A 22,108-nucleotide genomic window follows, 5' to 3' on the forward strand; every position below is an offset into this window, starting at 1 on the left:
CCAGAATTCATATGTTGTAGTCCTAACCTCAGAATGTGACTGTATTTGGAGACAGGGTCTTTAACGAGATAGGTGAGGTAAAATGAGATCACTAGGTTGGATTCTAACCCCACATGAATGGAGTCCTTATGAAAAGAGGAGATTAGGACACAGACAAGCACAGAGGAAAGATCATGTGAAGACAAAAGGAGAAGATGGCCATCTACAAACCAAGGAGAGAGGCCTCAGAATGAAACCAACCCTGCCAACACCTTGATCTTGGACTTCTACTCTCTAGAGCTGCGAGAAAATAAATTTCGGTTATGTTCTGTACAATCTATGGTATGTGTTATAACAGTTTTACCAAACAAATTCAAGAGACATCATAATTAAGGTGAAAATTGAAACTGTGACACTGGAAAATATAACCCCAAAAGTGTGTATAGTTGAGAGCCCCAAGGCACAGGAAAAGGGTCCCAAAGGAGGAGCAGGGAAGGAGTGGTCAGAAAAGTAAAGGAACCAGGAGTCTGTGTTGTCATGGAAGTCTTGGGAGCAGAGTGCTCAGAATGAGAAGAATCATCAGCATTGTCAAATACACCAAAAAATACCAGTAAAATTGCAAATGAAATATAATTGACACAGCACAGGTCATCTTAGAACAATTCCTGTAGAGCAATGTGGACAGAATCCAGAATGCAGTAGGTAAGGGAGAGAATATGAGATGATGAAGGAGAGAATATGAGATGATGAAGGAGAGAATATGAGATGATGAAGGAGAGAATATGAGATGGTGGAGGAGAGAATGTGGATGTGGCCCACAATATGAGAAGTTTGGAAGCTAAGGAGAGGAATGAGGTTGAGGAGGTTTACTACAGGGAGACCTATAGACCTTAGAATGGGAGGAAGTCTTGTTTCTGGCCTGAAAAAAAAATGCAGAGTAGGAGAGATTAAGATGAGGGTAAAGAAAGAGATAGCCATGGAGTAAGATCCTGGAGGAGCAGAAATAATCAAGGGAAGGGCATGGATGGAAAGTGGGCCTCACACAGAAGAAAAAATGCTTCATCTTCTAAAATTAGGATAAAAGAGGTGAGGACTGGTGACGAAGTATGTGGATTTCTAACAGTGGTAAGCTGAGGAAGATCATGCCCAATGCTCTCAATTCTCTCTGTGAAGCTGGAGCAATTTTGCCAGTTGTCCGCTTTCTCTCTGTCGGCATTTGGTCTCCAGGGTAGAGAGGATCAGGTTTTCTCTCTTTAACCTACTGCATTCTGGATTCTGTCCACACTGCTCTACAGGAATTGTTCTAAGATTATCTGTGCTGTGTCAGTTACATTTCATTTGCAATTTTACTGGTATTTTTTGGTGTGTTTGACAATGCTGATGATTCTTCTCATTCTGAGCACTCTGCTCCCAAGACTTCCATGACAACGGAAAAGAAGAGCTTGCAAGAGATTTGAGAGTGCAAGTGCCTGATGGGTTCAGATTCTATTTGGCCATTTCATGACTGTCTTCAACCTAACAGAAGGGAACGTGAGTGAATTAGGTGAATTTTCTGATGCAACAATTCTTTTGTTGCAAAGGAGGAGGAGAAAGAAGAAGAAATTAGAAATCAAGCATTTGTATACAGTGGAGAACCACCATCTGATACGTATACTCTATGAGTTTGTATGACGAGCTTTAAAAAATAAAACTAAGAATAGAGCCCATCCTATGCAAAATTGCAATATAAAGGTTATCTTTGGTGCCTTCAAGCCTTTCTTTTTCTCATGCCCCTTTTCTTTTTCATGGACATTTTATATCTCCAGATCAGATATACTAATTCCATGTGGTGTTCATGATTAATTTATATTCCTTCCTAGAATTTAATACATTAGTAGCAACGATAGCTAACATTTTTGAGCACTTATTATGTGCCATGTGGTATGCTCCATGTTCACATGTATGACAACAGTTATCCCAACTACCCTATCAGGAAAATACTATCATTGTCCCCACTTTATAGATAATAAAATTGAGGCTTACCTAAGATTCACAGCACTAGTAATTGGTGTGTAATTACCTAAGATTCAAATCTATGTCCATTTGAAGCCTCTATTCTACCTTTTTAAAAGGAGAGCTAGAGAGGACAATGACTTACATAATGAGAAGCAGTGGTGAAATCAGAGAAATAGGAATGGAAAAAGGCTCCTTCTATCTATTCCCTTCAAAACTCAGCATAGGGGCTGCCTGACTATGGTAAAATAGACATGACATTGAGGACAATCACAAGAATCTAATATTCAGAGCCCTGTCCTGTTAACTTTCTACATTTAATTTTTTCTGCCTTTTGTGCTGTACTGTTTTTCCACCTAAAAAAATGAGAATGCAAAATACAATTTGTATTAAATTACACATTTGCTTTGTATGTTGATCTCTTTGAGCTGAAAGATGTGATGTAGCTCCTGCCCCTCGCTGCTCCATCTGCCAAAATGCACCATCAATTTAGTTCTATAAAGCAATACAGCAAGCAAATTCTGTATATTTCTGAAAGAATCCTGGCAGTGAACTGCATCCCCTTTTAATTTCCCAAGGGATGTATCTGATTTATATCAACTTTGATGTTTGAAATATTTTTTGCTTCTTAGTCAAGAAAGGAAAATGCAGTAGGATGCTAATAAAATAATTATAAGTACCAATTATCTAGAGTAAACCAAAAAACTACACAAATACATGAACATGCAGAAAAACAACAGCATAATGATAGAAATTAACTTTACCCCACATTTCCATGCATTGTTTTGAAGTTTATGTAATTTATGACACAACCCTCATATTAGATTTTAAATTGGAAGAGATAAGCTTGCATTTCCTTGTATTATACTGCAATATAGAGCTTAATAAGAGCCTGATAAATCTTAAGTATTGCATTACAATATGTTAATGATTATCATCATAGCTTTTCCAACACAGACACCACAGTGTCATCACAGATTATAATTTAAAGTAAATATTAGCAATTCAGAGTGCCCATATACTGTAGTTAACAAAGCAGTGAATAGAAATCAAGTTTATAGGTAATTTACCAGCTAATGACAATTATTTCTATACTGTGTCACAGGCTTATGTGAGGAGAATAACTTTTTATGTAAATAAGATTGATGCTCATAGCATTATACCTTGTATACTGCAGCAACTCATCCAATACTGATGGCTGATAGTTTCTCTTAAGAAATGAATTTATTGCCTGACAACACACAAAAAAGGCAGTATTTCATATTGTTCACTTCCCAGGGGTATTTAGCAAGTTTGTCCAAATTGTACTGGTAGGAAATAATGTGACGAAATGTGATTCACAATATATTATGGTCAAGTGTTCCATGTAAGTACTGCACAATTTATGACCATCTCAGAGCACGAGATTCTACTGTATCTGATGGAGTGGCTTAGAGAAATAAAGACAGATGGCAGTGTAGTAAATAATTACTTGATTGGAAGGCAACCACTGCAGGACTGCTTCCTGCCTTCAATTCAACTAGACTTCACCTGGGGTACGGCACATTGATTCATGTGAGCATTTACAGCTTTGAGTTGATTGACCAAGAAAGAATCATAATTTAATAATTAATAAAGAAAAAGGATGCTGTGAAGTTGGAGGGCACATGATTCCTCAGTGGGTTTCCCTGCACTCCATTTTGTTGCCAGATAATTGACTATCCTCTATCCTTAAGATTCAGACTGAATAGCAATGTGTAGACTCCTGCCTATTTCTAAAAGACATTGTTAAAAAAGAAAAAAAAAAAAAAAAGACTGGAAATAGACCATTCGAGGCAATCTTGACAACTAAATTGAATTTTAAAATAGTCACTCCAGTTGGTTACTGTATAATCAATTTATAAAGCACTTGAAAATAAACTACTCTTCAAGTGGTTCTGGCATTTGCATGAGCATACAGCTCAGGATTCACTCTTTGTTCTTCCTATGATAACTGCTTTGGGGAATGTATGAAGACTCAGTTAGAAACTTACTCTCAACTGAGAGATCCTAAAAGTCTAAGCTTTTTCTTCCATCATTAGAACCTCTGGGTTCCTCTTAATCTTGGCATGAGAGAAGGGCAGGCTTTTACTCTCTCTCCCTAGCAATATGGCTTTGTAAATGTGATATAATGTGAAACTATCTAACACGCAAGATTCAGAGTCCCACCAGATGCCCAGGTGGTGGCCCTTTCCAGGGTAAGGAGCCCTTTCCTTGCCTCTCATTCTTTGGATTAATCCCACCTGTCCTACCTTCTGTCACATTCCAGCCTGGTTTGTACCATCAGCTGCTATCAGCCCCTCTTTTTATAACTCTGTATACAGCATTAACTCTGCTTCTTTCAAATGCTGTCTTTTGTACCAACCCCACTTACATACATACATACTGTACACACCCCCACCCCTGAAAACTGTTCCCTTGTTTTTCTTCCTTATAGAGATAATACTGTCAAATGTATTGAACTGTATTGAACAGAATTGAGCTGTTCTTTTAGTTCAACAACCTATTCTTGGGTGATTACAGTGGTGAGCATTCGTGAGGCATGGGCACAGCTAAGGATGTGAGAGGAAGGGAGTCTGGGAAGCCTAGGCACAGGCTTTGGAATCAGACCGGCCTCAGTTCAAGTCCGATTATTCAAATGGGAATAACAGTAGCACCTACCTCACAGGTCTGTTGTTTTGGATTAAAGGATATAATGGCTGCAAAGTATTTGGCATTATACTTCACACAAAATAAGCTCTCAATAAGTGCTGGTAAGTGTCACGAAAGAAGACATAAGCTACCATCCAGGAGTTTGCAGACTAGTGGGGTTACAATAGACATGTATCTGAAAACTCTATTCCATGTCACATAGTTATAGTTAGTGGGATAAAGGTTGAAGGAGAATATTATGGAAATTTGGAGTGCTATAGAAATTTCTCTGACTGACAAATTTGAGGATGGTTTCTTCCCAAAATGCAGACTAGGTATTTTTTTCAGCAGGGAGATAATTGGCAGTCAGAGCACATCACTGATGAATGATGGTAGAGGGATGCACGCTAGAACTGGAAACAAAAGAGACTTGGGTCACCCAGCTGTGCAACCTCAGGCACATCACTTGAACTGTATGAACCCCAGTTTCCTGGGGTAAAATGGGGAATGGGGAGACTGCTGTTAGCTCAGTATTGATGCTGGGATGAGATAAGATACTACTGGAAAGGGCACTGTGAATCCTGAACATCACAATGTAATGGTGGTGGTGGTGGTAGCAGTGATGAAATGAGCAATTTTCAGTTAGCCTCGTGGGAATCAGTTACATCTATCCATTCCTACATCCTTGCCTTATCTCTCCTGTGATTAATGGTACACTTTTGCAAGTCAGCTAGCCAGTACTCCAGTTGAAAGAAATGTTTTGACAAAGTCTACTCGTGATTTTGCATGCAAACAGAGGCAAGCAGTAGGCCGGATAGATAATTCAGGAGAATGGATAATCAAAACGTCACTTCTACTTAGCACAGAAAAGAGAAAGGGAGGGAGTGCACAGAAGGAGGCCTTAGATCACCTACGAAGTGAAGAATTAAGAATTAACTTTAATAAGAATTTGCAAAATCACTGTAGGTGACCATACCACTGTGTGGATCTGAAAAATCCAAGATGCCCAAGCAGGCAGATTTTAGCCTTTAGAATTGACTCCGTCAGCCTCTGTCTCTGTCGTCTTTGAGGGAACTGCTGCATCTGGCTCATTCACACAAAGTCTAGTTTTGTCTCTCAGGCCTGGGAGTTTGCAGTTTGCTCTGTCCAGGATGGCCTTTGTACATACCTTCCAGCAAATTACTGGAGTAGCTCCCAGTTCACTGAGCCAGCTGAATCCTTACAAAGGAGGATTTATTTTTTTTCCTCCTTTGTCCAAATTAGAGGACAAAGAATGTGGCAAAGTAGTGGCTAATCACAGGGCATGCTGGAGCCTGCCAAAAAAAGAAAAGCAAGAGAACCCCCTCCCCAGTGTAACCCTTGCAGTTGCCCCCAAAGCAGCTCACAGATACACGCCTTCCAGATGACGACAAGGAAGAGGTTGCCCCACAGCTGACCCCCGGCAACACCCCACAGCATGGGTAGTAGCTAGGGGGCCATCACCCAGAACAGGGAGGCTGCTGCTTTGGGGCAGCCTGTCGTGTGTACCCATACCCTTAGAGTCTGCTCTTTAAAATGACAGTTTTGAGGGGACCATATTTTGGGGAATTAACTTGGCATTATATCATGTGCCTGAGTGTTCAGGTTCATCGGAGGATAAAGAGTTGGAGGTTAATAAAAACAACTCTGAAATAATAGCAATAAGCCAACAGCCGAAATTCTTCATAGTGGCGAGCATACAGAATTTGGAGTCAAGCAGACTTCTTTGCACTGGAACCCTGTTATTTGCTGGGTGACATCAGACAAATCACGTAAGCTTTCTGAGCCTCAGCTTCTTCATCTACGAAATGAGGATAATAATGGTAACTTTCTCAGAGTCGTTTGGGGATGAATAATGTGCAGCAGTCCACCGCACCCAATAGCATACAATAAATATTAACTTCTAAACTCCCAGCCTTCTCAAAATACTTAATTTGCTTTGCATGACTAAGCCCATTTCCAGAAGTTGCATCAATACACTGCCTATAGAAATGCTCTCATTGCTTTGTTCTCCAAGGAACAACAAAGCACTATTCAGGAGCTGTTGTTTATTCTTTTTGCAGAGCTAGGAGGGTGGGAAAGGCAAAGGGTTACAGTTTTCCATTTCGCAGATAGGAAATCAGAGGCATAGGAAAAGTAAATGACTTGCCCAATGTCACAGAAAGCCAGCAGCAGAGCTGTAATTGATCGTGACCCCCAATGCAATGCAGCTTGTATTCACCTTTCAAAAGTCAGGAGTAAGCAACTCCTGTCTAAGCTTTAACACCATCCATCTAATTTCTTAGATTTTCTATAGCTGCTGGTCTTGAGAACCTTTGAAGCTTTGGGGAAATCACATGGGTGATTTGACCTTAAATCTCATGCCACTGGCAAAAGATTAATTGCTAGGACCTGGAAAGGAGCCAGACAATTCCGTGTAGCTGAAAAACAGCACCGTCTAGGGATGTGACTGTCCTGACAGATTTAGTTAGTACATAATTGATAAATCTAGAGTTTGTATAGCTTCACTTCCCAGAGAGATAAGGCAACAGGCTCCGAAGGCTGACATTTACAGTAGCCCTACCAGTGTTTTGTAACACTGACTCTAGGTTTTCTACTCTCTTCCTTGGAACCTGGCTCATTTTCTAAGGTTCTGTCCTTAGCAGGCAAGAAAATGAGGGGAACTGACAGAGTGGCTGCCACCTTACCACTGTAAGCAAGAATGTTCATCATTCTTTAACACGGTCATATGACTGCCTTGAAAGTCTTATTTACCCTGATCCAATTCAGGTTGAGGTCAGAGAGGGATGCAATGCATTTCATAGCAGCTAGGAATTTTCCGTCACAATCAGAATCCAAAAAAGATAAAAGGCAGACAAATGCAACATCAAAGCTTGGATAGTAGGTCTAAACCTTGGACAGGACATTTTGTACAGCTTGACTCTTATTCCAGACTCCAGTGTCATGAGACCCTTTTTAGCAACGTGGACTCTTGACAGGCACACAGAAACCTCAGCTTTTATTTCTTTTGCTTCGTTCACTCACTCCAGAAACTATTTTGCTTATTGGAAAAAATTATTGGTGGTGGATATTTTTCATTGTAATTTGTATTTGGAGCCCACAAAGTTTATTATTAGATTTGGTTCACTTTCCTTAATTTGTATTCTCCAGTTTTATGTTTCAATTCAGGAGGCATTGCTCTGTGCCTGATATACGTTCAGTATACTTCTGTAATTTTGTCACTCCCATTTGTAAAATATCTGGCTCAGTAGCTTAGGTCAGTAAATCAGTAGCTCTCAGTGTACAAAATCTTACATACAGTGGATCTGGTATTTTGTTTTGCCAGTAGTAAATAAAGATGGCATTAAATAGCCTCCCTTGCCCTCACAAATAAAAAACTCAGTGTCTTCATGTATTATAACTTAACATGTAGAGCCATTTTTCTGAGCTAGTTGTTATTTTCTGAATGCAATTTAGTGATGTACATTATCTTAATAATCATTCAGAAAAATCATATTATGTATAAATAATCATTTAATTGCATAGACACCATTTTTAATATTAAAATCGTTAAGAAGATTGTTTCTGGAAACTTTGTTGCTCCGAGCAAAGTAGGTGATTTTGTCTTCTTTCATCAGATGAATTGGAGAAATTAGAACAGGAGAGACTGGCTTTGGAAGCCACTATCAAAGATAATGAATGCGAAGAAGGAAGTGGAGGCATCCGAAACTTGCTTAAAAAAGCTGGCAAGCTGAATATTACTAAGCCAACTCCTAAAAAAGGTAAGTGCCTTTAAAATTTACAAGAAAGATTACAAGATGAGCCACGACTTGAGTGTCTGTAGGGGTCAATAGTCAGCATCTAAGATGTTGGGGTTATTGACTGTAGGTAAGGACTGAAAGACATTTCCTTAGAGAAGATAGCATGGCTAAAAGGTAGAAGCTATTGTCATTTACAAACAATATTCCCCCCCTTCGTACCATCTTATTTAAAAACTTTATCTTAAAATAATATTTGGTTTGGGAGTCATATAGTGCTTAAGCAGACTGAATGCCATAAAATGGAAAATTCTTAGTTAAGATGTCAAGAGGATAGAAATTCAAGACCCAGTACCCAAACTGGTTGATCTACACACACACACACCCCTCACACACACCTCACACACACCTTGCAGACATTTCAGGAGATTAAAAGTCAACTGGTACAGGTAAATAAGGGATCCAGATAGAATTCTAATTTCAAAAATACATCCTTATCACAAACCAGAATTCTGGACTTGAACTTCTTTGACACTAATTACCTGCAGATTTTGGCTGAATGGCACACTTATCTCTGAATATTCAGTATATATCCCAGGAATGGAGGACCACAGGATGAGACCTTGTTATAAGTTTTATAAACAGGTGATTCAAATAACTGATTTTTTTGAAAATTGCTTTCTTTCCAGAAGCGCTGCTGGTTTACATTTAATGAGGTCCATGGCGACCTCTGCTGGTAGAAAATTAGAATGTTAACATTTATTTCTTTCATGCACAAATAATCCTATAGTTACAGAAGTCATTCATGGGTGTAAGGCTCAGGAAAGATCATTTCTCTGGCAGTGTCTCCAAGTAAAGTACCAAGATCCAAATTGAGACTTAGCATGCTGCTGGTCTAGGTTGATAAGAGCCAACCTTTCAAAGAGGCCCTTCAAAGAGGCCATCTCCTACCCTGGAAAAGGTTTGGTTCTGTTTGCTTATTTTCCTACTATGACCCAAGGACTAAATTTAACCTGTAATACATTTTTATGTATTTATATAGGATTATAGAAAATCCAAATATTTCCTCCCCTTCAAATACTAGAGGTACCCTTGTGTGCCAGGAACATTCTATGGGCTGGGGGCGGACCTACTGTGTGTTGCTCCCCTTAAAAGGACATTTTCTAGGAAAAATGATGTGTTTGAACCTAAAGTTGGAGGTACATCAGTTCTTTCAGGGTGTAAATATTAGAATAGGACTGTCTGGATGCTAACTACTACCTTCTTTCCTTTTCAATTATTTGGTGTACTCTTGAGAAGAATAAACTCTCCATTGAATCTGCTCTATGCAATGGTACAGTCTGAAAAGCAATGGAATATTCAGCAGTCATAGCCCATACTGATCTCTAGCTGATGGGGAGGAGGGAAGCACTAAGGTCTTACTAGTGAAAGCGGGACTTATTTATTCTGGAACTCTGTTTCTGCATCACAATACTTTTGGCAAAAATGTATACCTCTAAAAGTCAACATATCTCATTGTTCAGAAAAGCAAGATTATGTTATGTTTTCTTTCCAACACCTAAATTTTCAAACACAGCTCTGAAGTAGGCCCCTTCACTGCTCTGGGCTTTTGTTAGTTGAGGACTCTTTTTGAGTTCTAGATCAGGACCAACTCTGCCTCCCGGCACCCATACATGAGTCCTCAGGATGCTTGGATTTGTGTGTAAGTGGGGGCAGAGTTTGGTCCATTTTGTAAAGATATTTCCTTTCTCCCTTAGCAGTCCTGGGGAGATAGAAACAATATGAGATAATTGCTTCAGAACTGGCAGGCCCAAACATGGAAACAGCAAAAGACAGAACAAAGCATCCTCAGAACCTCTTAGATCAGAGAGGAAGCTCTGAAGAGGCTGTCAGCTCTACTCTAAGCACTATGCTGACACCATCGCTTTGAAATAGAGCAATGAAGTCACAACTTTCAAAGATGTGGAAATGAGAAATAATATACACAGTATAGCAAAGAAACCCCTACTGCCAAATAGGAACAACAGTTCTGTGCAAACACTGCCCTAGTCCCCTGGTACACTTTTGCTGTGTCCATGTTTGGGTGGAAATTGCATTAAAATTTTTTTAAAGAACTTTATATACACTCTTAAAGAAAACTCAAGTAAAGGTATTTTTAATCCATATTTCCTGGCTTTATCATCTCATTCACATAGATTCAAATAGCTCAAATGGCTTTGCCTTAGATTCACAAGACTCCTTGAAAAGAAAACAAAAGAGTAAGCCAGGCCCACATTAGGGCCAAAGGGTCATAGAGAGTCAAGATGCTCATGGTCCCTGACAACCTTTATAATCCAGAATTATAATCATGGAATTTACACCAAAGTTGAACTCCAAATGAACAAATTGTCTACTGAAGGAATACTTCTCATTCTTCTGCTTATCACTAGAAAACCAATAACCACATGTTCTACTTTTAAGTACATCTAAAAATATAAGTTGAGTTATATCTGAAATTTGGAAAAATTGGGATATTTTGGCTTTTGTATCAGATAATTTAGCATTGCTACCTGTCTAAATACCAGTTCCACTCTAAGACAGATGACTAAAGATCTGAAAAAAAAATCTGTTTTATGATGAAACCTGTGATTGTAAGATCAATATCAAATTTTTCTGAACTATTGAAGGTGATCTAAATTATTCTGGGATTCGACCTTTAGCTCTCCTTTTTTGGAGAATAGGGCTCACTGTTTACCCATGAGTATAACAAACACAAATTCATGACCCTTCCTCTATTTTCCTGAATAGACTTATTGGAAAGTTATTTTGTTTCTTTGCTCAAAAGACAAATGGATGTACTACTTTCTTTTTCATTACAGACAGCAGCATTAACACAATTCAGTCGATGCACGTGGGGGAGTTCAACCAGAAACTGGTAGAAGCCAGCACCCAATTTAAAAAGAAGCAAGGAAAAGGCATGATTGATGTTTGGTGGTTGTTTGATGATGGAGGTAAGAAATTCCAGGATATACACTAGGGAGCAGAATTTCTATCTTGATAAATTTAACAAACTGCATGGGAAGGTATATGAAAATGATATCAGTTAAAGAATAACATTTCCATGTTCTCCAAAGATTTGAATTATTTAGGAACTATGAATGTGGGAATGAATAAAGATATAAAGCTATTCATTTCCTTTCAAGTTGGATATGCTCATCCTTTCTGTCATAATTTACTCTTTTTTTTTTTTTTTCAGGGTTAACACTCCTCATCCCCTATATCTTGACTCTCAGAAAAAAATGGAAAGACTGTAAATTAAGAATCTATGTCGGAGGGAAGATCAATCGCATAGAAGAAGAGAAAATTGCGTAAGTAATTTATCATTTATGTGTTGAAACATTTTGGATGTTTGTTGTTTTAATGCTTTAATTTTAGGAACTTTAAGCGTTTCTGAGGCACAATAAATTTAAAGACAAAATCATCCTGATAGGCCTCAAGCTTACTTGGTTTCTGGTCAATAAATTATCTGTGTAATTTTTCTAATGATTGTCTTCAAGTCCTTTTATCCCCGTCCACAAATGCTTTCAACAAGCATTTGGCACAGAAGCCTCATCTCAAGTCTTGAATGAGAGTGTCATTATCTTGTATAATGTTTATTTTGTTCTGACTCGTAAGTGGATCCAAGAAAGGAAGAGTCTGAAGGAATTTCTGTCCAATAGTTTCTTCTGGGAGATTCAAACCTGTTCACTCAAAGCAGTCATTCTAGCACAGCACACTTAGAAGAGAACAGAGAGACTGCACCTGGTCCAAGCCCCAGCTCTGCCACCAACAAGCTGCAAGACTTTGCAGCAGTCACTGCAGATATTTGGGTCGCCAGTTTTTCACTAGTAGTGTGAAAGTGTTTAAATGGATGACTGTTGATAACTCTTCTAATTAAAATAAATAAAAAAGTCAAGTGCCACAGTGTAAGGCTGTATCTTTCTCATTAATTTAGTCACGGAGAGTTGATCTGTAGTTGTGAGAGCAACAAGCCTGCCAAGTGTGTTGTGCATCCGAAGGTCTCTGGCGGAAATCTGGAGAATGACCTTTGGCAGCCTTTGGTCCCTCATGGCATGCCTAAGTGCTAGCCCTTCCTGGAACTGCTGCTTCCAGAAATCACAAAATAATGACTGGCTCTTATTCAGTGGCTTTTCACATTTTCTCCCCCCTCTTAGAAAGATATTATATATTTAATTCCTCATAAAGAGAGGCATACTAAAATGGAAACTAACATGAGGTCTACAACCATTCATGTTTTCTTAAAGCCTCTAGTACCTTATTGGAACAAGTGATACAATTTGAAAATGGTTGGTGGATAAGATGGTAGCAGGGCATCAGTGTTAAATTTCCTGATTTTCAAAAACTGTACTCTGTAAAAGAGAATGTCCTTATTCTTAGGAAATACCCACTGAAGTATTGAGGTAAAGGGGTCTGATATCTGCAATTTACTTTAAAATGGCAAATAGGTAGGATGTAGAAAGCCAGCAAGCAAGAAGGATATAGATAGACAGATGTAAATAGGGAAAAAGAGAATGACAAATCAAATGGGCAAAATATAAACAATTGGCGAATCTGAGCTTTCTTTGCACTATTCTTGTAACATTTTTGTAACTTTGAAATCATCAAAATTTTCAGTTGCTGGGGAAAAACCTTTAATATATCATGATATAATATAAACATAACAATTATTAGTTTGTCAGTAGTTTGTCAGTAACTTGATAAAAATTATCAGCAATAGTCAATAAGTATTGGAACTTGCTCTCTCTTTTCCAAATGATAAGAATGGACAGCTGCACATTATCTTCCCTGAAACATAAATGCAGAGCTGGGTTTGCCGTTTCCAGTGACTGCACCTGCAGAAATTTCTCTTTGCCTTCAGTGTAATAACTTGGTCCACATTTATCCATACTCATCAAGTACTATAACGAAAATCAAACACTAACCAAAGCCTTTGTCCAAAAGCTAAGCTGAAATAAGACATGATTGCTTTTGATATGTTAAACACAAAACTCTTTGATTGAAAATAGTTAAATATGTGTAATGAGGTGGATAGACCTAGAGTCTGTCATACAGAGTGAAGTAAGCCAGAAAAAGAAAAATAAATATTATATGCTAACTCATATATACAGAATCTAAAAAAAAAAAAAAAATGGTACTGATGAACCCAGTGACAGGACAAGAATAAGGATGCAGATGCAGTGAATGGACTGGAGGACATGGGGTTGGGGGGGGCAGGGGATGAAGGGGAAGCTAGGATGAAGTGAGAGAGTAGCATAGACATATATACACTACCAACTGTAAAATAGATAGTAGTGGGAAGCTGCTGTGTAACAAAGGGAGATCAACTCCATGATGGGTGATGCCTTAGAGGGCTGGGATGGGGAGGGTGGGGGGGAGTCACTGGAGGGAGGTGATATGGGGATATGTGTATAAATACAGCTGATTGACTTTGGTGTACCTCATAAGCTGGTACAAGAGTGTAAAGGTATTATATTCCAATAAAGAGCTTAAAAAATAGTTAAATATGCAATGATGAAGTGTTCCTCTCATATTTTTCAGAATGGCTTCCCTTCTCAGCAAATTTAGGATAAAATTTGCAGACATCCATGTCATTGGTGACATCAACGTTAAGCCAAACAAAGAAAGGTATGAAACATTTAACAAGATCCATTGATAATCCATGGTACTCTCTCCTCTTTTGTGTTGATTATTAGAAGGTAAAATGTCATGGATTTACTGCCGCAACTTCCTGATAGGATATAATAAAAGGGGATTTCAAATAATCATGACACAGAACTATCAGGTTCTAATGGAAGGAAAGGTTTTAAGGTGAAGATGAGCTTGAGAGGGAGAATTGCCGAAACACCGTTTAGTTAACACTTTAGAATTGCCCTTCATGTTATCGGTTTCTATGGTGGCAAAAGTAACAGGAAGCACAAGCTCAGACAATTTGGACCTAAGCTGTCAGGGTAAGTTTTCATTATTTAAAGTTATTGGTGGGGCATTCTGAATGGGAAGCCTATGAGAGCCCCCAAAGGCGGCCTCTAAAACTATCTGAAGCCTGGCAAGGAAATGTATTGGTTCCAAAATTTAAAAGTGAAAAAAATGGAAATAATTGTTTAAATGTCTTCAAAACAGCATCATTTTAACCTCATTAATTGTTAAACTTGTCAAGTCCATGATATTTGAAAACAATTTGTAGGTTAGATCTTAACAGGAGTTCCCAGAGGTGTAAGAAGATTATCTGGAAATCACAGCTGATTATAAATTAAAAAGTACTTAGAGCAATGACTTAGCAATTATAAAATAGTTTCAGTTGTTTACAGTCCAAAATCATATTTACTGTTGATCTAGATGCAGTTTATTACATTTGATTTGGTGTGGAATGGGGTCTCCAAGGGTGAGAGTAGAGGGAGACACGAAGGTCTCAGTATGGCTTAGGTCCTCGCTGGACTCTTGGGCCTCTTCTCACTTCTGTCGACCATCATTTCTCCTTCCTCCTGCAGTTCTTGATGGGTCACCATTCCACATGCCTCAAGCCTTCTTTCTCTTCCCTTCTTTTGATTCATTGTAATCCCGGGTGAGTTTAATAACTAACTGAAAATCATCCAGATTTAAGCTGCATTCTTATTGCCCAAACGGCAACCTTTGTGTAGTGTGAGGGTCTTCATGATTCCTCCAAGGCTATGAGGCAGTTAAAACAGCTGTATAAAACATCTTAACTGTGATAAGAAAGCTATACTTGACAGGGTTAACCTGGATTATTGCTATGTAATATTTCCTGATATCATATATACCACTAATGCCTTTCATTCCTGTATTTCTACACTTATAAACAGATAAGAAGAATTAAGAACAGATTGATCATTTTCCTTGGTAAATGGAATTAACATTCTGATATGAACTGAGTTGTCATGTGGTAACCGCTGGTAGCCTTCCACATTTCATTTGAAGAATTTTAATTCCTAATACGCTGCCTCTTGGCATTTTGCAGTGATGTGATCAAATGGGCTCATCTTATAGCTCTAATTGGTGGGAATGCATTCTCTTTCATAACACAGCAGGCCCAGTGATTCCCTAGTATGTGCCACTTAGCAACAGGCCAGAGCCTGCCAGTGCTCTACAAGCATGGGACCATTTACTGTTGTCTAGAGCATAGTCACAATGTCCCCTACCGACTTTGGATTTTCTATAAGCCCTGGCTCAATGCTGGGCACAGATCAGTCACCTGCTTCTTATAGCTGAATTCTTCTTGCTGTTGTTTTTCTTATCGACAGCTAAGGACTGTCCGTGCTTGCCGATTAATTTGTTTGTGTATCCTTTGCCTCTTTACCCATCAATATGGTTTTCTCTACCCAAGTCCCTGTTTCCTTTCCTCTCTTTCATGCTAGTCTCTGCCCAGCTGCCATGGTTACCTGCGGCATACCCATCCTTTCTGTCCTATCACAGAGGATGTCAATGTGTCTCTTTTACTAACCATGCCTCTTCCTTCTTTGAGTGTCCATCACAGCCTAGGCACACTTCATCTTCCTAGCCATGACCTTTGTTCCATGGTTTCCTCTTCTCTAGGAGCAAACTCTATGCACAGTTGTAGAAACAAAGGACCCAGGCTTTTGTGCTTTAGTCCTGGTATCTAAATTTGACTTTAGATACCATTCGGATTTGATGTTTCTTACATGTCCTCCACATCCTATAATGAAGACGTCTATTTCCCTTTCTCAGAAAAAGAAAGAATTAGTTTTCACAATTGTGGAGATTCTCTCTGTGGTATTTCAAGGTCTTGAGAAAGATGCAGGGAAAAAATTCCATTCTTACTAGAATAACTGCAGCGAATGTACCACAGTGTGAAGACAAAAGACCACCAAGAAGAGGTGTGCGGGAAGTGCCATCCTTCTCTCTTCAGTCTTCAGCTATAACTGATGCCATATTACTTTATAAAACAGCCACATGTCTGACGCTGGCAATGGCTTTTCCGATACTTAAAGGTAAATTTTAGAACAGAGAATGGTCATTCAGTAAATCTCACAAATGGCCTCTAGTAGCACACCTAGCACCTTTGTGATAATTTTTAAAAGGCAACTCCTCTGAGTGGTTTAATAAGAGAAAGAGAACTCTTCCCCTGGGCTGATGCAGCCCTAGGCCCAAGGCCCAAAGCTCACAACACTGTCTCAACTTCAGCTTTCACATGGGCCTTCTTGACCAGGCAGCCCTGGTCTACCATTAACAACTATCTTGTGATCACTGTTCTTTCTTGGTCACTATTTTCACACAATGTTGAAAATAGTTTGTCAATGATTTCCATATTGGAGGCTAATGTTAAATGTCCTTGTTGGAGGCTAATGTTAAATGTCCTTCAACTGCCTTCAACAGATCTTTCAACTACCTATAAAACATGAGTAAGTCTTGATGGAGACATTCTATCATAGAAATATTATCTACAGATATGGTAGAGCAAGGGTGAAAGGGAGTACAAAAGCAAAGTTAATGAGAAAATAATTGGGCCAGGGAAAACTGAAAAGCTCTTGTGGTTAAATTTCAGTTTTTATTGTATAGACTGAATTAAAAGTCATAGACCAAAAAGATAGCAATCTTTAAACAGAAATCAAAGAGAAACTAGAAGCAATTAACGAGATAATTTAAAGATGCTAGTGTGATCACAAAACAACAAATATATTAATTTGAGAGAAGAAATCTTATATGAACGTGGGGGGGATTTTTATGCAATTAAAAAATGTTTTTAACTTTGTTATAAGGAACAAGGATGGGGAAGGCAGGGCAGCTGTAAGTTAATTTTTTTAATTAAGTTAATTCTCACTTATATTTAATAGTATGTAATACTTGAACTATTCTAGAATCAATTAAAAATACTTATGAGAAAGATCAGACTTAATGAGAATCAAAATAGAAATCTTGAGCTACCTTTGTATCACCAAGCTAGGAGAATGGAAAATGGCCAACTCAGAGATAAGCCTTAGAGTAAAGAAATCAAAGATAAACATAGATAAGGAACAGCAAGAGTTTAGAGAAAATAAATGGACAAATACAGTCCCATTATAATCTACTGTGTCACTTACCATGCTTCAATTGCAAGTAAAAGAAAACTTAACTCATAGTGACTAAATAATGGAAATTATTATCAAACTTAACTGAAAAAATCTAAGGGTATTTTGGCTTTCAGGCGAAGATTGATCTGCAATTAAGGACTAATTCTCTTTCATTCTCTCTACTATATCTTACATTATGAAATCATCAATCAAAGTTGATTTAGCTTATAAAACCAAGATGACTGCCCATAGCAACCAGAACTACATATTTGCTCTTTTGTGTTCAAGTGGGAAAGAAAGTTTGTCTCTTCCCCAGTTGTTGAACTCAGATCATGGGCTGCATTCAGGTAACACCAACCCAAGCCACTAAGCCACTCGTTGTGGTCAGTAGAATGCTAGGTGCCTATTGGTCAAGCTTGCCTGGATTATGTGCCCATCCTGGCCAATCAGTCTGGCAGAAGGAAGAGAATTGTGCTGACTGGCTGATGCTGGGGATAGGGTCATTCCCACCCAAACTATAATGCAAAAACAGAGTATGGATGCCAGGGGGACAACCAGCCGTCTCCTCTCCACTTTCCATTTCTTAGGAAACTAATTTTGAACTGGTCTTTCTAATAAGCACCTGGACGGAGATGCAAAGAAAACTCTTATCCTGATCAAAATAATTAGATGTAGAGCTTACACAGAGAAACTGTCAATTGTTAACTTCAGTCCTATGGCTGTTGAATTAAATAAAGGCCTTGCTTTTATAGGGCACTGCATACTTTTCAGAGCACTGTCACTCAAATCATTATATTAACTCTCACACCAATCTCATGCCAGCTCTGAGCAGCCATTCTTACCCCCTGTTATAGGCAAGGTTATCCAGGTCAAGGAGGACAATGGAAGAGCTGGAGCAGGAACCCAGGCTCTTTTCTGCTAGGCCAGCAACTTTGCACTGATTACCGCCAAGGTCTCTGAAAGCACAGTACTGTTGGGAGGAAGAGCAGATAAAAGTATTGTGTGGTTGAAAGAATAATAGGGCATATCAGTCTTATTCCTTACCTGTCGTTGTCTACCTTTCTAAATAAGTCAAAGCAGCAGCAATTTCCATTAAGTATCTCTTCAATCCCTTAGAAAAAGCACACTGGTAGGGACAACCTACTCCTTTGTAATCTCTGTACTTTGTACAAATCCTAAATCAGTACAACTGATGAGATCACTGAACTCACTGCTTCATATTCTAATTTCTTAAGCTAACAGCACATTGATTCTAGTTACCGCTCATTCCAAAGTTACTAAATTATAAGTAAGCCACATTATATAAAACCAAAGAGAACTTTATTTTTCATATCATCTTACAGTAGCATAGTAAAGACAACTACTCCTATAAATTATAAGCTTTGTTTTGTGCTATTGTTTTAAAAATAAATCTTGTGAGATTCTTATGAAGACAAGAATGAGATTTTTCAGCAATTTTTAAAATGTTCCACAGCTCTGAGATACTGCTCCTACTTTCCTATTTAACGATTTCTTCTTAATTGCTCTAAAATAGCCTCAGATTTTAAAACATTATTGATTTTTGTTCTTTCCTCTAACATGCACCTGAACAATAGCTATTTGAAAATCTCAGGCAGCAACATCAGACCCCAGAAGGACAAAGGCTGCGTTATTTACAGCAAACACTCAAATTGTTCTATAGCCATTAAACTCGCTCACTTGTTATTCTTCGTTGCTATTTTCCTACCTGCCCACAGCCTCCTGCCGTTAGTGGGTGTTGCCATGTGGACTAAAGGTAGGAGGGCAACCCTATCCAGCTCTCAGGGATGCTAGTTCATCTCCTACATTAATTCATGAATGTCTCCCATAGAATCTATAAGATAAGCAGATGGAAATTCATTTATGTGTTAAAGTGTCTACTTTACAACTGTGTCTTTGACTATACTATGTAGAACATGTACATGCAGAATAATTACTATCTATGTGTTTGTGTGTTTATATTGAGGGCCTAATACCTAGTAGGCTATCAAGGCCTCACACACGTTAAGGCCTTTCCTTGGATGGGGAGGCACTACTATAGCCATGGTTTTACTCACAGAAAGTCCCCTGCAAAGATAAGTCTTAAAAGACTTGCATGACATTCAGCTCTGATTCTGCAGCCAGCAGAGCTAGTCATACCTAGAGTATCTGTGAAATAATGAGTTAGTTTCCCACTGTGAGGCCTCTTTTATAATTCCAATTTCAGCTGGAAAGTCTTTGAAGAAATGATTGAACCATATCGTCTCCATGAAAGCTGCAAAGATTTAACAACTGCTGAGAAATTAAAGAGAGAAACTCCATGGAAAATTACAGATGCAGAACTAGAAGCAGTCAAGGAAAAGGTAAGGACTTGTCTTCCTTAATCTTTACTTTGCTGTCTAACTAGTTGAAAAAGAAAACAGTGGTGGATATAAAGATCAAGAAGTAATGTATCTATTATAGAATTTCATTATTCAAGTTCCAGGGTTTCTGCATATTTCATTGCTTTTTCAATCATATTATTGAATATGAGGAACTGGAAAACTGTTTTCATTTTTTAGTATAAAATCAATTTTCTAAGTTAAAAACAGGTTATTGATACATATTGTGAAGTCTTCTTTCCAATTTAATTTTATAGAACAGGAGACAGATCCATCAGTCTAAAATAATTTAAGTCAATACATATGCAAAGTAAATATAGATTGACTCACAGTTTGACAATACAATAAAAGAATTTTAACCTGATAAAATAGCTATAAAAACTAACATACGGATCTGAGAAAATATGTAATTGAAACAATGAATATGAAAGTTGGATCCAGCACATCTTGCAGGATGGATGTAAAATGGTGAGCTTTTCTGGAGAGCCCAATAAGACGGGAGTTACTGGCATCTGGCCTGAGCTGAAAGAAGTTGCAATAGTGAGGATGATGAAAAGGGCAGGGACATAAGAATAAGGCAGAAGAACTGACATCTAAATTGAATTAGACATTCAAGGAAAAGGACCACAAGAACCACTAAACTACAAAATTTAAATAAACTATATTAGGAGCTGCAGTTGGAACAAATTAGAGCAGGAGATACTAAAAGCCTTTCAAATTTAGTGGAAAAAATACTGAGCTAAGAATCATCAGCTCTGTGTGTGATAAACTGCCCAGTTCTAACAAAAACTTTTCATGTAAATTGACCAAATCACTTATCTAAACCTTGGTTTCTGAATCAGTGAAATGTAATAATAAATATTACTCTCATCACTGCAAAATAGTTACTGTAGTTATTTTTCCAAATGAGTCTTTTGGGGACTCATTCATTGAAATCAGTCCCCTGTGCTGGTAAAAATCAAAGAGCTTAAATATAGACTAGGGTAGAATCTATGTTCTTAGGATATCAAATTAGTATCAAGATTAGTTTGGTTTTCTTCAACTGCAAACCTATTCTCCAGCACTGGCCATTCTCCTCTTCTTTTTACTGTTATCCATGTTGCTTGCTTGTTTTTTTCTTCTAGAATTTAATAAGCCACTATGGGACAATGGTCTTATTCTTTACATTTCCAAAAGTTCCCATGAGTTTTTAAAACACTGTGAGTTTCCAAACTGAATGAAATAACTGTAATTTTTTTAAAATGAGGTTTTCCTATTTGCCCATAATTTGAGGTAAGGAGATAGATTCTCCTTCATAATTCTGGGAAAACTGCCCTCAACAAAATCTGAATGTTGTCCACAGAGTTACCGTCAAGTTCGACTGAATGAACTCTTACAAGAGCACTCAAGAGCTGCTAATCTCATAGTCCTGTAAGTATCATTGCAGACATTTAAGATTGTTACAAAGAAACCTTATGTACCTGGGTTAATCAATTTAAAAGCTCACAACTATTCAGGTGGAAAGTTAAATTTGGAACATATGGGATTTTAGACAGCAAGGGAAAATAAATGCCATCCTGAGACACTGACAATTGAGGCCCATGGGCTTCAGAAGGCTCCATTTGGACTTTCCACCAGGTGTGCCCCACCCAAAGGGCCAGGGGCATAGCACATGCCCACCTAGAACCCTGGCTCCCCCTCTAGACTACACTCCAGGAACCAACCCTGGAATTCCCTGTCTAATGAGCCCCAAGTCAGCCACCAAGGTCCACAGGCCCCTTCCCTGGATAGCTGCTCCTGAGATGTGGAGTCCACAGCATGTTTGCAAAGCGCCTTACCATGTGGGAAGAGGCCAGGGCAGCAGAAAAAGGAGTGGGCTTTTCCATTTCCACTCTTTGCCCTCCACCCCACTAATGTTAGGGGTGTACCTACTGAAAATATGAATATTTACCTAAAGATTCATTGCTAAACATGAAAACCAACAATTTCACATTTATACCTCATGAACTGACTCCTATGTACAAAGGTAAGTATGTCTTCAAACAAGGTCTACAATGGAGCACTGTCCATTTAAGACATAGATTGGTCTCCTGAATTGGGTGATAGGGCTCAAATAGCTGTTTCTCCCAAATATAAGAGCTTTAAACTATAAGGGAAAATCATTTTTTTTCCCCAAAACTGGGGAGAGGTATTAGTTGATCACATTTTCTATTTAAAGAGTGAAAAATTATTATATGTATGCTTTGCCTCTATTCTACAATGCCCAAGCCTATTTTTCTGGTTTGCAGATATTTGCATAATCTGAGAAACATAT

General features: G+C 38.3%; 1 protein-coding gene and 1 long non-coding RNA gene across 3 annotated transcripts in view; one reads left to right on the forward strand and one right to left on the reverse strand.

The window, feature by feature from the left end:
* Positions 1–22,108, forward strand: part of SLC12A1 (solute carrier family 12 member 1) — an 88,602-nt gene that overhangs the window by 61,664 nt on the left and 4,830 nt on the right. For both annotated transcript variants that reach the window (XM_057722109.1, XM_057722110.1), the window contains 6 exons: positions 8,256–8,399; positions 11,234–11,365; positions 11,611–11,722; positions 13,953–14,039; positions 19,662–19,797; positions 21,158–21,225. In XM_057722109.1, coding sequence (XP_057578092.1) covers positions 8,256–8,399; positions 11,234–11,365; positions 11,611–11,722; positions 13,953–14,039; positions 19,662–19,797; positions 21,158–21,225 — 679 coding nt within the window. The remainder of the gene's footprint in view (positions 1–8,255; positions 8,400–11,233; positions 11,366–11,610; positions 11,723–13,952; positions 14,040–19,661; positions 19,798–21,157; positions 21,226–22,108) is intronic.
* LOC130845216 (uncharacterized) overlaps positions 1–22,108 on the reverse strand; it is an 83,320-nt gene that overhangs the window by 39,239 nt on the left and 21,973 nt on the right. The window lies entirely within an intron of this gene.

This window comes from Hippopotamus amphibius, chromosome 2, assembly GCF_030028045.1.
Source record: "Hippopotamus amphibius kiboko isolate mHipAmp2 chromosome 2, mHipAmp2.hap2, whole genome shotgun sequence".
In the NCBI taxonomy this organism is placed as follows: Eukaryota; Metazoa; Chordata; class Mammalia; order Artiodactyla; family Hippopotamidae; genus Hippopotamus; species Hippopotamus amphibius.